Here is a 23,770-nt window from a genome sequence, read left to right on the forward strand (position 1 = left end):
CAGTAAAATCATTATGTCTCGTTTAGTACTCCTGAAGAGCGATGGTAGTCCACTCCGGCGGAGAGTTAAAGCTAACGTTATTAGCCGTGTTGTGATGAGCTGACATTCAGGACGTAAAAAACGTGTGACGCGTCTCTCTTCTGACTAATCAGTGGTCTGCAATGTTTCACGTGACTTTTCTGGTACCCAATAGGGTCGCTTGGAACCTCGATAGAGGAGTAGGGTATATCTGCAGAGCCGCAAGCCCAACGAGAGGAGGGTAATTTATTATTATTATAAAAACAGCAGTGACGCGGTATTCAGCCTACTCTGCGGTGGCCGTGATGTAACAGCGATACCGCGGTAATGCGGTAATCGCGGCAGCTCTACGTTCATACACCCTGAACAATACATATAGGACATTGAATGGGCCCTAATAATGGCAATTTAGCAATATAATCTAAAAAGTTATAGCCCTGCAAAGAAGGGGAACTTCTCCATAGACAAATAGAGCTGGCAACCTATGGTATATCATGAATTTAGCCTTAGGCAATCAAAGTGTTAAACAACTACAACCCTACCCATAATGCATTGTATTCCATGTAGGGCTGCAACTAATGACTATTTTGGTAGTCGACTAATCTGTCTTATTTTTTTCGATTAGTCGACTAATCGAAAAAAAAGTATTACTTTTTTTTTTTTTTTTTTTTGCACTACCTATCTTTGTGAAAGTGGCTTCTCAGCTCTGGTCCAGCTGAAGACAGAGCAGAGGAACAGATTGGACATTGAGCATGACCTCAGAGTTGCTTTGTCTACCATCACCCCAGACTTTAAGACTCTTGTCAAAACCAAACAACATCCCCAGTTATCCCATTAGTTCCCCCAAACTTACTGTCGGTCTGTTATGTTAAGCTAAGAAGTCTTCAGCTGGACCAGAGCTGAGAAGCCACTTTCACAAAGATGGGTAGTGCAAAAAAAAAAACGACTAATCGACGCAACAATTCCTCGTCGATGATTTTTTATAATCGACATAGTCGATTATGTCGACTAATCGTTGCAGCCCTAATTCCATGGCCCCCTCTCTCTGGGGACATTAACACCTTGTGTCAGGCTCTTTTGTTATGTCAATGACTCTGTCTTGTGGCACTGTAAACACACAAAGTCATGATAGTGTGGTAGTGAAAGAGTTAACCTTCTGTAGTGTGGTAGTGAAAGAGTTAACTGATCCAATCTTCTCACAAACTCATTAAAACCTCACAAACAACAGCAACTGAGTTATTCTTAGGAGTGTTCATAAATGAAAAAAATTGTTGGAAGCCTCACATAAGCCATGTAAGAGCATTGAGTATTATGTGGAGGTCAAGGTATTGGCTGAACCAACAATCTTTTATCTTATATAATGCTTTGGTCCTTCCATATCTCAATTATTGTGTTGAGGTGTGGGGAAATACCTATGAAACCAACTAGGGGTGCACCGATGTATCAGTCGGGTATCGGTATCGGCCGATAAGTGCCTTGTTGACTGCAATCGGCCGATAAGCTCGAATGTGCCGATGGCAGTAGCCGATAAATATCCATCAATTTGTGTTGCGTCAAAGGCAAAAAAAAGTTCAGTCGCGTCGCGACCTGCACAACGCCGCCCCCGGCCCACACACACAAGCTACTGCATCAAAGTTACTACTTATGATTAACAAATGCATTCGTTTTGTGGCATTAACGTTATATAGTTGGTGTTACACGTTCAATAACATCAGCATATTATTTACCCGAACGTAGCAAGCATTACTCGTTCATACTAGCTCAGTTCCTTCCATTGCTCATAGAGCCCTGAGTTTTACCCATTCTGCAATCTGTTAATAAAGTTTTCAATCAGACACATGTATAGAAAGGCTTTGTTTTATTATAACATTTGTTGCAGTAAAATCATTATGCCTCGTTTAGTCATCCTGCGGAGCTAAACGTCGGCCGCGCCGCCGCGGGGATCTAACGTTGTTGTTGTAGACGAGCTCAGCTCTGCGTCTATACTTTCCGTAGCCGCATTTCTGGCAGACGCTCTCTGATTGGCCGCCGCCAGTTTCTACACTGGTTAAGCTTAGGCAATCTTCGAAGTTGGTTAAGGTTAGAGTTTGTCTTAGAGCATGGCGATAGAACACCAGGTCGTTTGCAGGCTGTTTGACGTGGAAATGGGCAAAGACACAGCTCGTCACGCTATTGGGCGCACATGTCACATGACCAGAAACGTCTGCCAGAAATGCGGCTACGGAAAGTATAGACTCCTCAGCTCTCGTCAAAATCAATGGCGGACAAAAGCGGAAGTAAAAAATGTATACGCGCTTGCCGATTGGTGGTAACAGCAGAGGCGGGTGCAAGCGGTGTGTGACGTAATTGGCAGAATCGACTGTCAATCAAAATTTCATTGGTTGAGAGCTCTGGTTGAGACAATAGTATCCAGCTGCAGCCCGGTAGACCATACTGGGAGAACTAGTATCTAGCTGCAGCCCGGCAGACCATACTCGGAGAGAGATAGTGCTATTTCTTGATGTTTCCTTTTTTTAAGTAAGTAAAGAGGCCTATGTTCATATCGGTGAGCACAATTTGTAACACAAATATACAGTAGTTTAATAAAAAAAAAATACAAAAAAAGAAAATATTAAATTATCTTTTGCCACAAATATCGGTATCGGTATCAGTATCGGCCGATTGTGTTAGTTGAACAATCGGTATCGGTGGCAAATTTTCATATCGGTGCATCCCTAAAACCAACCTACTTCCTTTGGTTATGCTCCAAAAAAGAGCAATCAGGATTGTAACCAATGAGAGCTATAAAGCACATACAAATTATTTGTTTTTAAAAGTTTCAGTCCTGAAATTAAAGGACCTGGTGGATTACAAAACCGCCCAGTTCATGTACAGAGTCATACACCACAGCCTTCCTGACAAGATACAGAAATTGTTCTGTGAGAGAGCTGGACTTCAAAGATATAACCTTAGAGGGAAACTCGAACTGGAACAGCAATCTTCAAGAACAACCAGGAAGGCTATGTGTATTTCTTTGTGTGGAGTTACCTTGTGGAATGATCTGGAGGAGGAGATCAAATCCAGTCAATCTATAAATATATTAAAGAGGATGTTCAAAAAGATGGTGTTCACAAATTATACCAGGGAGGAAGCCCAATGTATTGTATGAGAATGATTTGAAGGGTGACATGAGAGTATAGTCTAGTTGTGTGTGTGTGTGCATGTGTCATTGTGTTGTGTGTAGTTGAAGTATTTGCTAATTGTATTGTATCATATGTATTGGAAATCGTGTCATATTGTACTTGCTGAAGTATATATAATATTGCAATTAGTTATTGATGGGGGATGGAAACAGATAAGCTTGGCTTCTTCCATCTCCTTTTCAAACGGTGTATAGTTTCTGGCTGGGGGGGGGGGGGGGTTCCTCTTTTCCCATTTCATTTATCTTTCAAATGTTGTTTTGCCGGTCAATGGTAAATGTAGCCAAACTAACACTGGGGTTTGAAATGCACGCATATTTTTCAGTCCATTCAGCACGGAGATACTGTAAAACTGGAAACTAGGCTACTCGCTACAATACCTGCAGATTAGACTACCTGTAGATGCGCTGTAGTGTCAACTCTCACTCTGACTGGGACTGAAAGAGAGACTGTTTTAATTCCGTGAAAACCCGCCCTACTCTGCTCTGATTAAAACCCGCCCTACTCTGCTCTGATTCGCAGACTGGGTGGGGGGGAGAAACGCTGAATGTGATTGGACCAGAGTAGCCAGACAGACACAGACAGGCAGAGCAGCGGGACAGTGGAGCAGAGGGAGGAGACTGCGGAGAATTTTGAGGATGCCTGCCAGGCGCGTTAATAATTTTGTTTATCTGGCTTACTGCTGCGGATTCAAGCCACGCAATAACAAAGCGCAACATTAAAATAAAGACAGCATTAAGTTGCAATAAATCCACTCAAACGAAATTCGTTCGCTCATAAAATTTGTGACATTCTAAATGTGTTTTAATGTTGTTTAATGACAATACACCCGAGTCCCGACTCGCGTTTTTTGATGAAGGTCTTTTTTATATAGACACTGCGTTTGTCACAAGTTAAGTTGCTATAACTTATAACATTACGATAAGTGTATTAACATTGTCCTTCTCTCTGCTAAGAAAGGAGAGCGTGTGTTTCAACACCTCGCTAAGTACCTGTGATTAATGCATGAAGCACACGCGGACAGACCACACCCGCGTATAGCCCTCGCCTGTAGTCTTTCCACAGTATTGAGAGACAATACTGTCGAACTATCTAACAATAATTAACTCATTTACAAGTTGTATTTAAGTGTGCAAATAAGGGCAAATAAGGGAACACAGCAATGACATTTCAAAGCAGAAAAAAGCAAGATTTTTCCGCATTTTCTGACACTTGTATCTCCCCGCATTACGTCTGGTTTGGTCACGGCGGGGCACATATATACATTTGTATTACTGAGTAATGTTGCTAATCGTATGTATGTACAGTGATACAGGCATAAAGACACTATGGTAGTGAGTCATACTGGCCAGCAGTGTAGCTAGTAAGAGGAGGTAAGGGATTATGTACGGATATAGTATCTACCAGGGTTCGAAATTAACGGGGGCTTGGGGCATAATGCCCTTGAAAATGGACAAAATGCCCTCGAAAATCAGTTAAAGGGGGCACTTAATGCCCCCGACAGTTTACTAATTATATATATATTTATCCGGTAATGGAGCGTCTGTATCGTACGGTTCAGATGACGCGCAAATAAAAAAAATCATTTGGCGGAGCCGGTGTTCTGCACTGGCTGCAGGCAGCAGCAGCAGCACTGTAGCCAGCCAGGTGCTAGTCAGTTTGTGTAAAAATGGCACGCACAATATAAATCAATCTTCATTACGACTTTAAAAACATAGCCATTAACATTACATAGGCCTACACACATCTTGCCATAGCAGTTCGTAAACACAACGCACGTTTTAACTATGGTAGCCCGACGCAGCCCGCAAGCTAATACTGTACAGTCAATGAAATGTCACCGTAGCTACTGTAGCAGAGGAGGAAATGGGAGTCTGAGAGGCGGGGTGTTTAAAGACAATGATAGGCGTTTATTCAACATCCAAGAAGGCTAACATACAACTGTGTTTTATTAACTCCAACCGGGACTATTGCCGCTTTCCCACTGCATGCCATCACCTCCTAACGTTACCGGAGCTGATAATAACATTGCTGAAGGTGCGTGACACTAAAATGTCCGTGGGGACCCGGCGCCAACCCATAGATAGTTCCAACTCACCGAATTGCGTAATCCACCACAGATGCACTCAATATTTAAATAATGTTAGTCTAAATAAATGTAGACAGAAACATAATAATTTCAAGCAGAAAACGAATCTTTCCATTAAGAACTGACAATCAGGGAATTTAAACATGGTTGACATTGTTTTTGTGTGTTTATATTAATTAAAGAAAGGAAAGTCTAGTGCTGGCTGAGCATATTGTTTGTTTGCACTAAGTTAATACTTTGACAAATGTAGCCTATATTTTTCAGTCGGTTCGGTCTTTGTGTGCCAAACATTATTTAAGGCTGTAAACACTGTAAACCTTTTATTTTTAATAAATGAGAAGCATGTTTAGATTTGAGTGTTAAATTTTTTTTAATAAAGATTAACGTATATCGAACTGAAAACCGTGACCCCAAAATCGTGATACGAACCAAACCGTCCATTTTGTGAACCGTCCCACCCCTACCGTTTATCATAAAAATTCAGTGCCCCCGAAATACAAAAAAAAGCCCCCGAAAATCAATTAAGGGGGGCAAAAAAAGCCCTTGAAAAAAAATGTTAATTTCTAACCCTGGTATCTACAGATGTGAAGGATTATTGTCTTTGAATAAAATGTAAACGAAGTGGTGAGGATATTTTGGCCTTTGTGTCATGGATATGCAAAAGATTAGTCCATAAAATACCAAATACCCTCCCAGAGAGCGACTGGAAAAAGCCCTACGGGGGGAGGGGGGTGGGGGGGTGTGCGTGGCGTTTCAAAGTCTCCCGGGACACGCCTCTGAAGAGGGCGGAGTCCACGTCCCAACTCTTATTCTGCCTCATGTTTAGCCCCGCCCCCTTCTAAGTTCAAGTTTGTTTTTATTTGTCAGAACAAAATACAGGATACTTTATAATGAAATGCTTGTTCCTTCTGAGCCCCTGAGAGGGTGCTACATACAGTAAAGAGACAGTAAGTAAAAAATTAAGAAGTAAAAAGTTCTATCTCTTCACTGTGCCCCCCCTCATACTGCCCCCACGCCCCTCGGAGTGACACATGGTTTTGATGTGGGGCTGTTACTCGGTGCGACAGGCTGCGTGGAGGTTTGCTGAATGGAGTCATTGTTGAATGACTGCTCTTGGACGCACGCCGGCCCGCTGGTAATGGCATTTTAAAATCACATCTCGGAGATTGGGAAAAATGAAATGTGGCGTCCGTGTTTAGCCGTTAGAGTTCCTCTGTGCGGGGGGAGGACTTTTGATTTATTTATTTATTTTATCCACCTTTTCTCCTTATTTTTTCTATTTTTCTCCCATCCCAATTTCGTATCGCCAATTTTTCCCTTCAATTCTCCCCTCCCCTGTCTCGAACGTTGCCAGACTATGCCTCCCACTGGTCGGCTGTAGTGAGGATAGAAGCCTTGCATCACGTTTCCCCTCCGGTACACGAGGAGGCAGCCTGTCTAATCTTTTCACCAGTAGGGATGGGAATCGAAAACCGGTTCCGGTTGGGAACCGGTTCCTAATTGGCCGATGCCTGGAACCGTGTGGCTCCCGTGACTTTCGATTCCCTTATCGCTGCCAGGTTTTTCCTAGTTGCGCAATAATGTTAGCGTTAGCATGTAGCCATGGCAGACTCTATTTGATTCATTAAGGGCTCGAAATTGCCTGGGTTTTGGTAATATGCTCCCGAAATGCTCCCGCTGTTTGGCTACTTCTATGTGCAGTGAAAACTACTTGAATGCTTTAGTCATTGATTTAGTTTAGGGTGAGCTAAAATTAGCCGCGGAGCTATCGCTAGCTAACGTGAGCTAACGCTATTTAATCAAGCTCACAAAGAGAGATAAACAGCTGACAGCGGATAGTACAGGTACAAATACAATAAAACAGCGGGTGGGGACTGTTGTGTAAACCTTGTACTCTTTAGTTCACATATAATAAGAGCCGGATTGTTTGTTTACTAAGTCTCTACTCTGAGTCTGTCAGACAGGAAGTACCATGGTGCAACATACAAATGTGTCCGTGTAGCAACACAAGCCAATACCTTACAGGACAGGGGCCCGGGAGGGAGCTCTGTGTGTGTGTGTGTGTGTGTGTGTGTGTGTGTGTGTGTGAGACAGAAGTCAGAAGAATAACGACCTGTTATTCAATAGATTAAATTAGTTTAAGAATAAAAAAATAAATACATTTTAAGAGAATCTCAAATACATTATTTTATTTAAGTGTACGCTATAGTTAATGTTTTATTTTTTACAGTTTTTGTATTTTTCTGACATGGTAAATGGCTGCTTTTTTATATAGCGCTTTTATCCAAAGCGCTTTACAATTTGTTCCTTACATTTTATCCAATCACTCACACATTCACACACCGACGGCGGAGGCAACCATGCAAGGTGCCAACCTGCTCATCGGGAGCAGTTAGGGGTTAAGTGTCTTGCTCAAGGACACATCGACACGCTGCCCGGGAGGAGCGGGAATCGAACCGGGAACCTCCGGATTGCCAGACGACTGCTCTACCTCCCGAGCCACTGTCGCCCCTGACATGGGGGCTCAACAATAAATGACAATCAGAAATGTCAAGTTGCATGTTGTTATTCTAACCAGCTTAGTTCTGTTGCATTTCCAATTTATTTATTTAAATTATAAATTGGTCAGGTATCGATAAGAGAATCGATAAAGAATCGAATCGATAAGCAGAATCGATAATGGAATCGTATCGATAAAATCCTATCAATTCCCATCCCTATTCACCAGACAGCGCGGTCTCTCAGTGGCGAGGAGTAACGCGTGGGAGGCTCACGCTGCCCCCGATACTTCCTGACTCTGCTGTACAGGCGTCACCCAACCGACCTGTAGGAGTCGCTGTCCACAACGTCCAATCCCCACTCATCGACTTTCCACCCGCTACCTCTGCCAATTGAGATAGTATGACGACTGGTCCAAGCCACAGGCAATGCTGACTCTGGGAGTCGAGACCGCAGCCTCTTGCATTGGTGACGAGCGCAATCTCCGCTGCGCCACCCAGCCGCCACAGACTTTTGATTTCTTACAGAACTTTAAAAATAGATTTTTTTTATTTTATTGTGTGTAGGATGGATGGCATTTGATTCGCCCGTTTCCTCTGTCGGATTAAAAAGTTAAACCTATCGACGTCGCACAATGGCGCTGGCTTCTGTACGCACTGTTCAGAGGTGCATTTATCCAAGATGCTCTCGATTTTTAACCCTTTCACTGCCGCACTACCAAACGGTTAACACTTTCACTGCCGCACTACAGAAGGTTAACCGTCGGTAGTGTGATAGTAAAGGGTTAACCTTCTGTAGCAAAGCAGCAATGCAGCTTCTCAAGCCCCACCCTCTTTTCTTGATCCTCCAATCACAACCGGCGCTTCCCCTCGGGAGTTGAGACGGGGGCGGGGTTTCAGATGGTACCTCAAGACGACTAACCATAATAACCATATTTTCAGTTTTCAGCTGAACAATGTTTTCAAACTTATTATCTAAACCTAATCTGTTTGTTTGTTTTTGAGTCATGTGGTTCCTCAGAGCCAGGGTTTGATTGGACGTGTCCTGACGGTCTGGTCTGTCTCTCCCCAGGCTCCGTGCACTGTCCAGTGGGGCGAGTGTGACGTCCCCCCCTCCCTCCCCCGCCATGCCAAAGTACAAGCTGGCCGAGTACCGCTACGGCCGCGAGGAGATGTTAGCACTTTATATCAAAGACAACAAGGTGAGATGAGATGTTAGCACTTTATATCAAAGACAACAAGGTGAGAGGAGAGGTTAGCACTTTATATCAAAGACAACAAGGTGAGAGGAGATGTTAGCACTTTATATCAAAGACAACGAGGTGAGAGATGTTAGCACTTTATATCAAAGACAACAAGGTGAGAGGAGATGTTAGCACTTTATATCAAAGACAACAAGGTGAGAGGAGATGTTAGCACTTTATATCAAAGACAACAAGGTGAGAGGAGATGTTAGCACTTTATATTAAAGACAACAAGGTGAGAGATGTTAGCACTTTATATCAAAGACAACAAGGTGAGAGGAGATGTTGGCACTTTATATCAAAGACAACAAGGTGAGAGGAGATGTTAGCACTTTATATTAAAGACAACAAGGTGAGATGATATGTTGGCACTTTATATAAAAGACAACAAGGTGAGAGGAGATGTTGGCACTTTATATCAAAGACAACACGGTGAGAGGAGATGTTAACACTTTATATCAAAGACAACAAGGTGAGAGGAGATGTTAGCACTTTAGATCAAAGACAACAAGGTGAGGAGATGTTAGCACTTTAGATCAAAGACAACAAGGTGAGGAGATGTTAGCACTTTATATCAAAGACAACAAGGTGAGGAGATGTTAGCACTTTATATCAAAGACAACAAGGTGAGAGGAGATGTTAGCACTTTATATCAAAGACAACAAGGTGAGGAGATGTTAGCACTTTATATCAAAGACAACAAGGTGAGAGATGTTAGCACTTTAGATCAAAGACAACAAGGTGAGAACTCTTTGTGTTGAAGACACACCCACAGTGTTGGTTCTCCAAGGGGGGTTCCAGGGTGGTTCCCCAGCAAAATGGGGTTTAATTTGACAAATGTTCTATTCACTAGCGGTTGCAATGGGAGAACGTTTAGGAATGTCATGATAGGTTTTACACTCTCCACTGTTATCTGGTATCTCCACACCTGCAGACGGTTCTGGACTAAATCTAACACCACCAATCTAATCTATCACCATAAAGACATGCAGGTTAGGCAGGGACTACAGATGAAGACTAGGTCATTAGCTATTTCTGGCACATTTACATTTGATTTGATTTGATTTAATTTGAAATCTTTATTTCGAACATGCAATGAATACAAACAAACAATAACAAAAGCAAAACACAACTCAATCTACATGTTCGAAAAGGAGTAGGAAGAAGTATACACTTATTTAATCCTACCCCTTTTCCACTACTCAAATGAGTGTACTATTTTAAAACATAAAAAAGAAAAATATATATATATTAGGGCTGTCCCCGACTAAGAATTTGGATGGTCGACTAGGATTGGCCAAAATGTGCCGTCAGTCGACTATTGGTCGACTAAAAAAAAGTATAATATTTTTAAATATTTGTTTAAAAAAAAAAAAAAATGTCATTCCATTTGGGCTGTGGGGGGTGCTTAATGTCTGAAGGAGTCGACTGAAGGCTTCTTGTCCTCTGCAAAAGCATGCAATTGGTCCACTGATGGATACATCTTGATATTTGTCTAGTCTAGTGTGTTCATTAGATGGGTGAAATCCTCTTTCAGTGCCTCTGTGCCTGTTTTCGTAGGCAGTTAGCCTCTGGTATGCGTGCCATTAGCGTTAGCCACGCTACTAGGCCTCTTTTCTTTTGGAAAGAATGATAAAAAATAAAATAAAACATTTAATATTTTTTATTATTTTTTTTTATTATATTCGACTAAGAGGTTGGCCAGTCGACTACGGCTCCTTTCGACCGATTAGTCGACTAATCGATTAATAGGGGTCAGCCCTAATATATATATATATATATATATGCAAAAAAAAACTATATGTAAAACATGAAAGAAATAAAAAAAAAATGTAAACACCTGTGAATATCAAGTCCCTTCCTCATCCCTGTACCTCGTAGTGTTGTCAAAAATATCGTAGTATCGATACATATCGATACTGAATATTTAAAATGGTTTCGATACTAATTTCCCGAAATACCGATACTTTCTGCAGTATCGGTACCAGCTGGCGAGTGTTCTACCGCAAGTTGTTGACGCGCTGTTCAGAGCACGCTTGCTCCTCCGAGTCCAGCCCTCCCCCTCACAGAGCCGTCTTCAGTTTGTAAACAAACATTTTAGCTGAAGATGGCAAATGCAGAGCCTCCGCAACTTGTGCTTGTGGATAAAGAAAACAGCAGAAGTGCTGTTTGGAGGTACTTCGGGTTTGAAGTAAACAACGAAGGACAACCTAAAGATGCCCCAATGCTATTAGCAAGCGGTGTTACAGAGCAGTGCCAACGCGTATCTCCTCCGGGGCCGATCACGTGATTTTCCGAAGATCGGGATCGTTTTTTTTTTTTTTTTTACTTTTTTTTTTTATTCAACAAACATGACCATGTTCACGTCTTCTTAAACTCATACTGAGGCCTTAGTTTTGGTTTTAAATTGCATATCATCATTCATTTATTTATTGTCACACAGAGCAGAAGAATTTTGCCAAAACAAACCAATAGTATCTGTGGTGTTATGTTAATGTGTGTGCGCTATACACGAAGTAACGCAAAGTAACACGACAGTATCCAGCTGCAGAACGGCAAACCAGCCACACTCTCGGACCCAAATTAAATGTTTTTTTTTTCTTTTTTTTAATCCCAATTTCTCACATTACATTCACCCTGAATGTTGACGTTATCCAGGTGAAAAGTTAACTTCATAAATCATTTGATGTATAATTAAATCAAAGGAAATGCGTTTGGGTCTGAGAGTGTGTCTGCCGTTCTGCAGCTGGATACTATTGGGTTTGTTTTGGCAAAATTCTTCTGCTCTGTGTGACAATAAATAAATGAATGATGATATGCAATTTAAAACCAAAACTAAGGCCTCAGTATTAGTTTAAGACGTGAACATGGTCATGTTTATTGAATAAAAAATAAATAAAAAATAAATAATTTTTTTTTGATCGGATCTGGAAATATCGGTATCGGTAGATACTCAAAATCACATGATCGGGATCGGATCGGGAGCAAAAAAACATGATCGGGACATCCCTACTTACTTGGTTTAGAGGACATGCAGGATAAGGGGTTAATACGATGTTTATTACTGTTCTCAGATCCCAGAGGACATGCAGGATAAGGGGTTAATACGATGTTTATTACTGTTCTCAGATCCCAGAGGACATGCAGGATAAGGGGTTAATACGATGTTTATTACTGTTCTCAGATCCCAGAGGACATGCAGGATAAGGGGTTAATACAATGTTTATTACTGTTCTCAGATCCCAGAGGACATGCAGGATAAGGGGTTAATACGATGTTTATTACTGTTCTCAGATCCCAGAGGACATGCAGGATAAGGGGTTAATACGATGTTTATTACTGTTCTCCAGGTCCCAGAGGACATGCAGGATAAGGAGTTTGCTGCTATTCTGCAAGATGAGCCAACGCAGCCACTGGCACTGGTGCCTCTAACGGAGGAGGAGCAGGTCAGTCTACACACACACATATATACACATATATATATATACACACATATATACACATATATACACACACACATATATACACATATACACACATATATATACACACACATATATACACACACACACATATATACACACACACATATACACACATATATACACACATACATATATACACATATATACACACATATATACACACCAGTGGAGGCTGCTGACCAAATTTTTAGGTGAAGCACAAATTATTATATTATATATTAAATTATATTTTTTAAACATCCCCAACGCTGCAACACCCCCATTTCTCCCAGGTGTCAGGCTCCTCATTCGCTTCCATTCATTTTGGGGACCATGTTTAAATATCATCCTTCTGAAGTATAAACAAACTATACTGCTGTGACGATTTCAATAAAACAGACCTTTCTGAGTCAATGGTATGCAGTGGTGTTGCGCAATATGTCGGGCCCCCCCCGCACGGCAGACCACTCCCCTAAATCAAACCAAGCAGACCATGGCTCGGCGGCCTGATCAAACCAAGCAGACCATGGCTCGGCGGCCCGATCAAACCAAGCAGACCATGGCTCGGCGGCCCCATCAAACCAAGCAGACCATGGCTCGGCGGCCCGATCAAACCAAGCAGACCATGGCTCGGCGGCCCGATCAAACCAAGCAGACCATGGCTCGGCGGCCCGATCAAACCAAGCAGACCATGGCTCGGCGGCCCCATCAAACCAAGCAGACCATGTACAGTGGCTAATATACTATCAATACTACTATTGAATATACATACACTATTCATTTAATTTACACTATACATTTCATCAAACCAGCATGTCATGTCTCCCTTAAAGGGGAACTCCAACATTTTGGGAATTAGCTTATTTAACATCTTCCCTGGAGTTAGACAAGAAGATACATACCTTTTTTGTCTCTGTGCGTGCATTTTAGCTTTGGGAATAGACGCTCCGTTAGCATAGCTTAGCTTCATCACTGGAAGTGAGGCAGGACAGTAGCCTTACAGTGCCTTACAGTGTATTGCAAGGTCTGACATTGACCAAATTTGATATGCATGACCTTGGTGGGCTCTAGGTCAACTCCTGAAAAGGGGGTCAATGTCAGACCTTGCAATCAAAAGTTAGGGGGCGCACTGAAATTATGGCAAGGGTTATTAGCCCCCTAACTTTTGATTGCAAAGTCTGACATTGACCCCCTTTTCAGGAGTTGACCTAGAGCCCACCAAGGTCATGCATATCAAGTTTGGTCAATGTCAGACCTTGCAATACACTGTAAGGCACTGTAAGGCTACTGTCCTGCCTCACTTCCAGTGATGAAGCTAAGCTATGCTAACGGAGCGTCTATTCCCAAAGCTAAAATGCACGCACAGAGACAAAAAAGGTATGTATCTTCTTGTCTAACTCCAGGGAAGATGTTAAATAAGCTAATTTCCCAAAATGTTGGAGTTCCCCTTTAACTGTCGGTGAAAAGAGGGAGAACTACAATGACCAGAATTGCCTGGCAATGTTTACTTCCTCCTCCACAGAGGCACTAGTCACTAGATCTGATCAGTGCAACGTACGCTAGCCTAGCCACAAGCTAGCGGCAAACATTCATTCATTTAGGCAGCACCACTAACACAGTGCACATAAATATTATCTGCAGGCTGCATTAGCAGCCAGCAGCCAACGTGATACATTACATTGTGTTTATATGTGACATAGCCAAGTTAAGAACGTTTCATTCCCTTATTCAAGTCTCTAAACAATTCGACTAGCTAACGTTAGCTATTAGCAAAGAACGCTAGCCTAGCCACAAGCTAGCAGCAATATTAATTCATTTACACTAACACAATGCACATAAATATTATCTGCAGGCTGCATTAGCAGCCAGCAGCCAACGTGATACATTACATTGTGTTTATAATGTGACATAGCCAAGTTAACAACGTTGCAATCCCTTAACACTTTGGCTGCCATGGGTTAAATTCATTATCAACCGTAGGTTCCCGGCTCTATTTGTCTATAGAGAAAGTCCCCTTCTTTGCAGGGCTATAACTTTTTAAATTCTATTGCTACATTTGTGAGGTTCGCCTGTTCCCTGGACCTTTAATTCCCTGTCTCCCCACCCACTCGCTCCGTTCCTTTAAGGTACTTTGTTGATTTATTGCATTCCCTGCCTCGCTCCGTTCCTTTAAGGTACTGTGAGGATTATGTGTTTGATTGGTCCGTGCCGAACACACACTTCTAAGTCAAGTATCAATTACCATCACGCACCTGATGTGTGTTCTAATTAGCGCCCCAGTGGGCTTTAAATACCTCGATCTCCCCCCCAGTCCTCGTCGGGTCGTTCTCTATCTGTAAGCTCCTACGGGAGATTCTCTCTATTCCGTATCCGTATCTTATCGGTATCTGTATGCTGGTTCTTCTCCGGCGTGAGACGAGGTGCCAGCCATCGCCACCTGTCGCCGTTTGCCTGGAGTGGGACACAGCCGATGCGCTCTCTAATTCTCTACGGGAGGTTTCCAGTGTTCCACCCCAGACGCGCATCGCTTCCTAATACTCTACGGGAGGATGCGTCTCTCCAAGCCGACGCGCACCACTCCAGACGTGCTACTACTCCAGGCGCGCTACTACTCCAGACGCACATCGCTCCCTATCCTACGGGGGGATGCGCGCTCTTCAAGCCGACGCGCACCACTCCAGACGTCTAGCCGGCGCGCTACTACTCCAGATGCACATCGCTCCCTATCCTACGGGGGGATGCGCGCTCTCCAAGCCGACGCGCCCCACTCCAGACGCGCATCGCTTCCTAATACTCTATGGGAGGATGCGTCTCTCCGAGCCGGCGCGCTCTTCTAGCCGACGCGCTACTACTCCAGACGCGCTACTACTCCAGACGCGCTACTACTCCAGACGCGCTACTACTCCAGGCGCGCTACTACTCCAGACGCACATCGCTCCCTATCCTACGGGGGGATGCGCGCTCTTCAAGCCGACGCGCACCACTCCAGACGTCTAGCCGGCGCGCTACTACTCCAGATGCACATCGCTCCCTATCCTACGGGGGGATGCGCGCTCTCCAAGCCGACGCGCCCCACTCCAGACGCGCATCGCTTCCTAATACTCTATGGGAGGATGCGTCTCTCCGAGCCGGCGCGCTCTTCTAGCCGACGCGCTACTACTCCAGACGCGCTACTACTCCAGACGCGCTACTACTCCAGACGCGCTACTACTCCAGACGCGCTACTACTCCAGACGCGCTCCACTCCAGACCCCCGAGCCGGCGCGCTTTTGCGCGCTCTCCAAGCCGACGCGCCCCACTCCAGACGCGCATAGCTTCCTAATACTCTACGGGAGGATGCGTCTCTCCGAGCCGGCGCGCTCTTCTAGCCGACGCGCTACTACTCCAGACGCGCTACTACTCCAGACGCGCTACTACTCCAGACACGCTCCACTCCAGACCCCCGAGCCGGCGCGCTCTTCTAGCCGGCGCGCTACTACTCCAGACGCGCTCCTACTCCAGACGCGTTCCTACTCCAGACGCGCATCGCTTCCTAATTCTCTACGGGAGGATGCGTCTCTCCGAACCGGCGCGCTCTTCAAGCCGACGCGCCCTACTCCAGACGTCTAGCCGGCGCGCTACTACTCCAGATGCGCATCGCTTTCTAATTCTCTACGGGAGGATGCGTCTCTCCGAGCCGGCGCGCTCTCCGAGCCGGCGCGCTCTTCAAGCCGACGCGCTCCACTCCAGACCCCGAGCCGGCGCGCTCTTCAAGCCGACGCGCATCGCTTCCTAATCCTCTACGGGAGGATGCGTCTCTCCGAGCCGACGCGCTCCACTCCAGACGTCTAGCCTGCGCGCTCCTACTCCATCCCTGTAAGCAGCTCTGGCCCTCGCCCTGTCCAAGGCCTTAACCCTGTTTTCTCTGTCCCTGTCTCCAGCCCGCCTCCCCGGGCCTCTGTCCCTGTTCCCCTCTCCAGTGCCCCTGTTCCTGCCCTGTCCTTTGCCCTGGCCCTGTCCTTTAGCCTTAGCCCCGTAGCCTGCTCGCCTCTTAAAGGCACAGTGCCATTTTTCCCTATTTCTTTGTTTCCAGTAATTTTGTGTTCTCCCTTAAAGGGACAGTGCCGCTTTTTGTTTGTATTTAATAAATGCCCTGTTCTTGGCTTACTCTCATACCTGTCTTGTGTTGTGCGATTGGGGTCGGTTACAAACCATAACAGTACGACCCGACCCGTCGACGACCCCAGCCAGCACAGACAGTGTATGTTGAGTTTGTCCTTTGTTAGCTCCCCTGTTAGCTTCCCTGTTAGCTCCCCTGTTAGCCTGTTAGCTCCCCTGTTAGCCTTTGTTAGTTCCCCTGTTAGTTCCCCTGTTAGTTCCCCTGTTGACTCCCCTGTTAGCTTCCCTGTTAGCTCCCCTGTTTAGCCTGTTAGTCTCCCCTGTTAGCTTCCCTGTTAGCCTCGTTAGCTCCCCTGCAGCTTGCCAGGCCTCTACTACCAGCTTGGCCCCAGTCTGCTAGCTTAGCCCCGACTGCTAGGACTGCCCCTTCAGCTAGCAAGGTCAGTTTCCCCGCTGCTAGGACTGCCCTTTCAGCTAGCAAAGTCAGTTTTCCCACTGCTAGGACTGCCCCTTCAGCTAGCAAGGTCAGTCTTCCCCACTGCTAGGACTGCCCCTTCAGCTAGCAAGGTCAGTTTTCCCCACTGCTAGGACTGCCCCTTCAGCTAGCAAGGTCAGTTTCCCCACAGCTAGGACTGTCCTTCCAGCTAGCTTGTTCTCTCATGCTGGTCCAGCCCTGTCTGCTAGCCTAGCTCCGGCAGCTAGCGCAGCCTCTATGTTAATGTAGCAGTACAGCTAGCATAGGCCCTGTAGCTAGCAGTGCCCTGGCAGCTACCCTGTCCCTCTGCTAGCCCCACTTTTGGTGTAGCTTCCCCGCTAGCATGGCCCAATTTTTTGTTTGTTGCCTTGTTTATGTCCCCTGCCCCTCTGTCTGTATTTTTGGGTCGCCCGGTGGCTCCCGTGGAGGGGGGAGTACTGTGAGGTTCGCCTGTTCCCTGGACCTTTAATTCCCTGTCTCCCCACCCACTCGCTCCGTTCCTTTAAGGTACTTTGTTGATTTATTGCATTCCCTGCATCGCTCCGTTCCTTTAAGGTACTGTGAGGATTATGTGTTTGATTGGTCCGTGCCGAACACACACTAAGTCAAGTATCAATTACCATCACGCACCTGATGTGTGTTCTAATTAGCGCCCCAGTGGGCTTTAAATACCTCGATCTCCCCCCCAGTCCTCGTCGGGTCGTTCTCTACCTGTAAGCTCCTACGGGAGATTCTCTCTATTCCGTATCCGTATCTTATCTGTATCTGTATGCTGGTTCTTCTCCGGCGTGAGACGAGGTGCCAGCCATCGCCACCTGTCGCCGTTTGCCTGGAGTGGGACACAGCCGATGCGCTCTCTAATTCTCTACGGGAGGTTTCCAGTGTTCCACCCCAGACGCGCATCGCTTCCTAATACTCTACGGGAGGATGCGTCTCTCCAAGCCGACGCGCACCACTCCAGACGTGCTACTACTCCAGGCGCGCTACTACTCCAGACGCACATCGCTCCCTATCCTACGGGGGGATGCGCGCTCTTCAAGCCGACGCGCACCACTCCAGACGTCTAGCCGGCGCGCTACTACTCCAGACGCACATCGCTCCCTATCCTACGGGGGGATGCGCGCTCTCCAAGCCGACGCGCCCCACTCCAGACGCGCATCGCTTCCTAATACTCTACGGGAGGATGCGTCTCTCCGAGCCGGCGCGCTCTTCTAGCCGACGCGCTACTACTCCAGACGTGCTACTACTCCAGACGCGCTACTACTCCAGACGCGCTACTACTCCAGACGCGCTACTACTCCAGACGCGCTCCACTCCAGACCCCCGAGCCGGCGCGCTCTTCGAGCCGGCGCGCTACTACTCCAGACGCGCTCCTACTCCAGACGCGTTCCTACTCCAGACGCGCATCGCTTCCTAATTCTCTACGGGAGGATGCGTCTCTCCGAGCCGGCGCGCTCTCCGAGCCTGCGCGCTCTTCAAGCCGACGCGCCCTACTCCAGACGTCTAGCCGGCGCGCTACTACTCCAGACGCGCATCGCTTTCTAATTCTCTACGGGAAGATTCGTCTCTCCGAGCCGGCGCGCTCTTCAAGCCGACGCGCTCCACTCCAGACCCCGAGCCGGCGCGCTCTTCAAGCCGACGCGCATCGCTTCCTAATCCTCTACGGGAGGATGCGTCTCTCCGAGCCGACGCGCTCCACTCCAGACGTCTAGCCTGCGCGCTCCTACTCCATCCCTGTAAGCAGCTCTGGCCCTCGCCCTGTCCAAGGCCTTAACCCTGTTTTCTCTGTCCCTGTCCTTTGCCCTGGGCCTCTGTCCCTGTTCCCCTCTCCAGTGCCCCTGTTCCTGCCCTGTCCTTTGCCCTGGCCCTGTCCTTTAGCCTTAGCCCCGTAGCCTGCTCGCCTCTTAAAGGCACAGTGCCATTTTTCCCTATTTCTTTGTTTCCAGTAATTTTGTGTTCTCCCTTAAAGGGACAGTGCCGCTTTTTGTTTGTATTTAATAAATGCCCTGTTCTTGGCTTACTCTCATACCTGTCTTGTGTTGTGCGATTGGGGTCGGTTACAAACCATAACAACATTGCCATTATTAGGGCCCATTCAAAGTCCTATATGTATTGTTCATTGTGTAGCAACGTTAAACTTTTTCATTCACATATTCATAGTAAAGTATGGTCTAATGCAGTGGTCACCAACCTTTTTAAGCCCAATATCACCTTTTTTTTTTTTGGTGAAGGCAAGATCTACCTATTGAAGCGTTGAGAGAAAAAGACAGCCAAGATTGTACTTTAAACTAAATGACTTTTATTTGCCTGTATTTTTATTTTTTATTTTTTATCTTTTTCCCCCTCCATTTTCCTCCGATTTTCTCCCATCCCAATGTTAGTCGTATGCCAATTCCCAGTCTCTTCCTGGTCGCTGCGCACTTACCCCCCACAGTCAGATCATCTGGGAGAGTGGAGGCTACCACGTGCTTCCTCCGACACACGTCCAGCCAATCACCGCTTCTTTTCACCTGGCAGCGCGGATTCTCATCGAGAGGGCGTAGCGTGTGGGAGGATCACACTATCCCCCTCAAGTCCTATCCGCGCTTAGCAGGCGCCCCGACCGAACTGTAGGAGTCGCTGTTTACAACGACCCGGACCCACCCCGCCAGCTTCTCCCACCCTCTAATACAGCCAATTGTATTAGTGCAGACGGCCAGCCAAGCTGGTGACAACCCCGGAGCTCCGGGGTTGGTGACGAACGCAATCTCCGCTCTGCCACCTAACCGCCTCTATTTGCTTGTATTCTAATTGCATGCAATGCTTTGGTCCAACATTAAAACGTCAAAGTAGAACTATTATGTACTTTCTCAGTCAGTGCTAAGTGCAGTCATCTTATGCAGCATCATAAGATATCAGCGCGATATAAAAAATTCCAACTAGACGTACTTCTAGAAGTTACTACACGTCATCTGATGTTGACCGGATGGGCTAGGGGGCGTTTATAATTCCGTGGGCAGCATTATACCAATCATCTAATGTGGGTCAAATGTTGATAATAGCAGTTAGTATCGAAGACGGTAACTTTACACGCTAAAACTCACCCCAGTCTCCGCGCGCCGTTGGGCGATCATTGTAGAGTAGACATTTTATCATTATGGGATGGCGATTTACCCGGTCCATCTCCAGCTTGTATAATGGTATATACGTCCAAATCATGTTGTTTATCGAGTTATTGGCAATCGATCGCTATGTAGTGTGTCAAGATGGAGTCGCGGGAGCTATAGAGAGTCCCCAGAAGTAATACGGCCGACCAGCACAATCTCTATAGCACTTCCTGTTAAGCGATTGCGCCGATCGGCCACCAGATGGCGCTCCTGAACCGCCAGAGAGCTCAGTGGGTCCTCCTGGTGGATCTCAGGCCAGCGGAGGGGGAATATGAATCCGATCCCAGATTTTTGAAATATTGATATTAAAGACGCTGTAAGGCGTCTTCGGCAACTTGAGCATGGCCGGGAATGACGTGTTTAGGCGTTTTCCGGCAGCCAAAGTGTTAATTAAGTCTCTAAACAATTCGGCTAGCTAACGTTAGCCATTAGCAAAGAACGCTAGCCTAGCCACAAGCTAGCGGCAACATTAATTCATTTACACTAACACAATGCACATAAATATTATCTGCAGGCTGCATTAGCAGCCAGCAGCCAACGTGATACATTACATTGTGTTTATAATGTGACATAGCCAAGTTAACAACGTTGCAATCCCTTAATCAAGTCTACTACAAGTATGTATTGTTCTCTAAACAGTTAGCTAACGTTAGCATCCAGGCTAATCAGGCTTTCGTTTTACAAACATACAACTTACTTTTTTCTGATCCAGGTGCATAAGTCCACTTTTTCATGTTGCTGGTTTATACTTTGGTCCTAATGTTGGCGCAAAGTTTAATTTAGCCTACTGTGTTGTTACAGCTGTACTGTAAACTACTAGCTACAAGTTAGCTTGCCTTCACTGTCCAAGATGGCACGTTCACGTCAACTACACTAGTCTTCAACTGAGATAAAAAAAAAAAGATATATCCAGTGCACAACAATAAGTGAACAAGTGAATAAAGATCTTAAAATATGAATGATTATATTGGGCAAATTAATGTTCTTCTTCAGGCAAAATGCACACATGAGATGATGGAACACAATTTTGACTAGAACACTGACGCCAGCCCAGCTGCAGTTCTGCATGTATTTTACCAGGCATACTCTGATTGGATTTGCAAGGCTGCCAATCATTCAACCTCTGTGTATTGTATGTCAAGGGCTGTCAATCATTAAATCCTCCATTCAATAGCAAGAGTTTAACTGCACAGTCCGTGCTTAGATGAAGTTAATAGCCTATTTTGATTGGCTGTTATTTATTATTTATTTAACAATGGGTCAACCTGTGAAGTATTCTGCACGAATAATTACTGCAGGCAATACTGCAGTGCAGGCCTGCTCAGAGCTGTCAATTTTGGACATTTTTGAAAAAAAAAAAAAAAAATCACTGGCATTTTTTTACAGAGGAAAACATTTATAATAAAAAAAATATAATAATAATTAAAAGAAAAAAAAATATATATAGGTATATGTAAATTAATAATAATTATGAATTATGAGTGAATTTGTATTTCACGTGTTGTCATAGAGAAACCTCCACTGATACACACATACACACACATATATACACACACACATACCGTAATTCCTCTAATAGTAACCCCGGCTTGTATTTGTTTCAACTGTAGCGGGTACCAGGCTTGTATTAGGAGGAGGCCTGTATAAGAGGGAGGCCTATATTTCAAATTTTCAAACGGATCATAATGAATAAATCAACATTTTGTGTCAGTTTGAACCCAGTAAAATGTACTGGGTTCATTTATTGAAACCAAGTACTGTATGAAATAGTAAACAGTGCAATTACAGGTGGTCACTGGTCATTTCAACGTTTTCAAAGTGAAATCAAGTAACTAGCTCAGTATGCAGCTCAGTATGCAGCTCAGTATATTAGTAACCCGGCTTGTATTAGGAGGCCGGCTTATAATTGCTTAGCTCAAGAGCGCACCCGGCCATTAATAGAGACCCGGCTTGTATTTGAGACCCGGTTACTATTAGAGGAATTACGGTATATACACACACATACACACACATATACACACACACATATACACACACACACACATACACATATACACACACACACACACATACACACACATATACACACACACACACACACACACACACAGACATACACACAGTCATGCACACACACACACAAAACATACACACACTAATTGAGGAGGAGCAGGTCTGTCTACATACACACACATACAGAAGTTATTTATATGTTGAATGTGATTCATTGCGCACTAGTTACATTACACGTTGCGCATGTTACAGGGTGTCCGCGGATCCTTAAAAAGTCTTAAAGTCTTAAATTTGTTTATCAATAATTAAGGCCTTAGTTTGTCTTAAAATGTCTTAAATCCATTTTCAGAGGTCTTAAAATTGCCATAGACAGGAAAGATAAAATGCCATGTCATCTTATGTTTTATTATGAAATCTGGGGAAAAACGGTTAACGGGAGATAAAGTCGGGACTTTTTATTTACCGTGTTGTAGCATCACGCAGACCGGAATGGGGCGGAACCAACAGAGGTCCTTATGTTGGCCGGGAACTATTTCAGCAACGGAGTCTAGCTAACGTTAGCAAGGCGAAGCGGAAGCGATAACGCTAACGTTACGTTTAGTTTAGTTTAGCATTCAGGGTATCTGCAGGTTTAGCCCAGTCAGATTTAAGGCTTTTTAAGACTTTTTAATGCCACTCAGAATTAAATTTAATACCAATTTCACAATAACAAAATGGCAAAAATCATGCAACGACACCAATTAGTTTAAGTTTAGGGACACGTTGGTCCAAAGATGTTTATTAAAAAATAACTTGGAAACTTAAAAATCTTGAACTTAAAGGAGTAACTGGATTGGATGAATTTCAACAAAGGGGTGACCAAACATAAATAGCAAATATAGCTATACAAAATATACCAGGGGCCAAGCAGCAAGTGCAACAGCCACATTTCCGTCAGAACACATACTACCATAGGACTGATACCTGTAAGAACACATGATTATCACCATAGGACTGATACCTGTCAGAACACATAACTATTACCACCCTCCCCAGGGTATCAAAAAAGTCAACCAACAAACTAGATTCTTGTACCGGATCTGCTCTCTGGTAAACAAGAATACCCTGAAGACTCTGGCAGGAGCACTCATTCAGGGGTACTACGACTATGCTTGCACCTCATGGTACCAAAGCACCTCAAAGGCACAAAAAACAAGATTACAAACATCACAAAACAAACTGGTCAGACTACTGCTTAACCTCACTCCTAAAACCCACTTTACCCCTGCCCACATTCAAAACCGCTCTTAAAGAGCACCTACGGGAGGCTGCAATTAGAAACTGGGCACCGTAAATGTCCAACGCCCCCCCCCCCCCCCCTCCTAATGTACAGTCTCCTCCCCATCATATGTATATATTTTCTGTTAGGATCTCTGGGTAACAGTACTGTATATTTGCATATGTCACAAATGTAACAGTACAGTTACTATGAATTGAAAATGGGGGACCCTGATGTAAACAAGACGAAAGTCTCTCTGGTCTGCATCCCCTTAACAATTGTGTGTAT

The 23,770-nt window shown here is 45.0% G+C and overlaps 1 protein-coding gene across 1 annotated transcript in view; it reads left to right on the forward strand.

Moving 5' to 3' along the window:
• gigyf1a (GRB10 interacting GYF protein 1a) overlaps nucleotides 1-23,770 on the forward strand; it is a gene marked incomplete at its 3' end in the record, with an annotated part of 138,025 nt that overhangs the window by 26,751 nt on the left and 87,504 nt on the right. The window contains exons 4-5 of the mRNA XM_084326253.1: nucleotides 8,857-8,986; nucleotides 12,379-12,474. Of these exons, the coding sequence (XP_084182379.1) occupies nucleotides 8,857-8,986; nucleotides 12,379-12,474 (226 nt within the window). The remainder of the gene's footprint in view (nucleotides 1-8,856; nucleotides 8,987-12,378; nucleotides 12,475-23,770) is intronic.

This window comes from Notolepis coatsorum, assembly GCF_963971535.1.
Source record: "Notolepis coatsorum genome assembly, chromosome: 1".
In the NCBI taxonomy this organism is placed as follows: Eukaryota; Metazoa; Chordata; class Actinopteri; order Aulopiformes; family Paralepididae; genus Notolepis; species Notolepis coatsorum.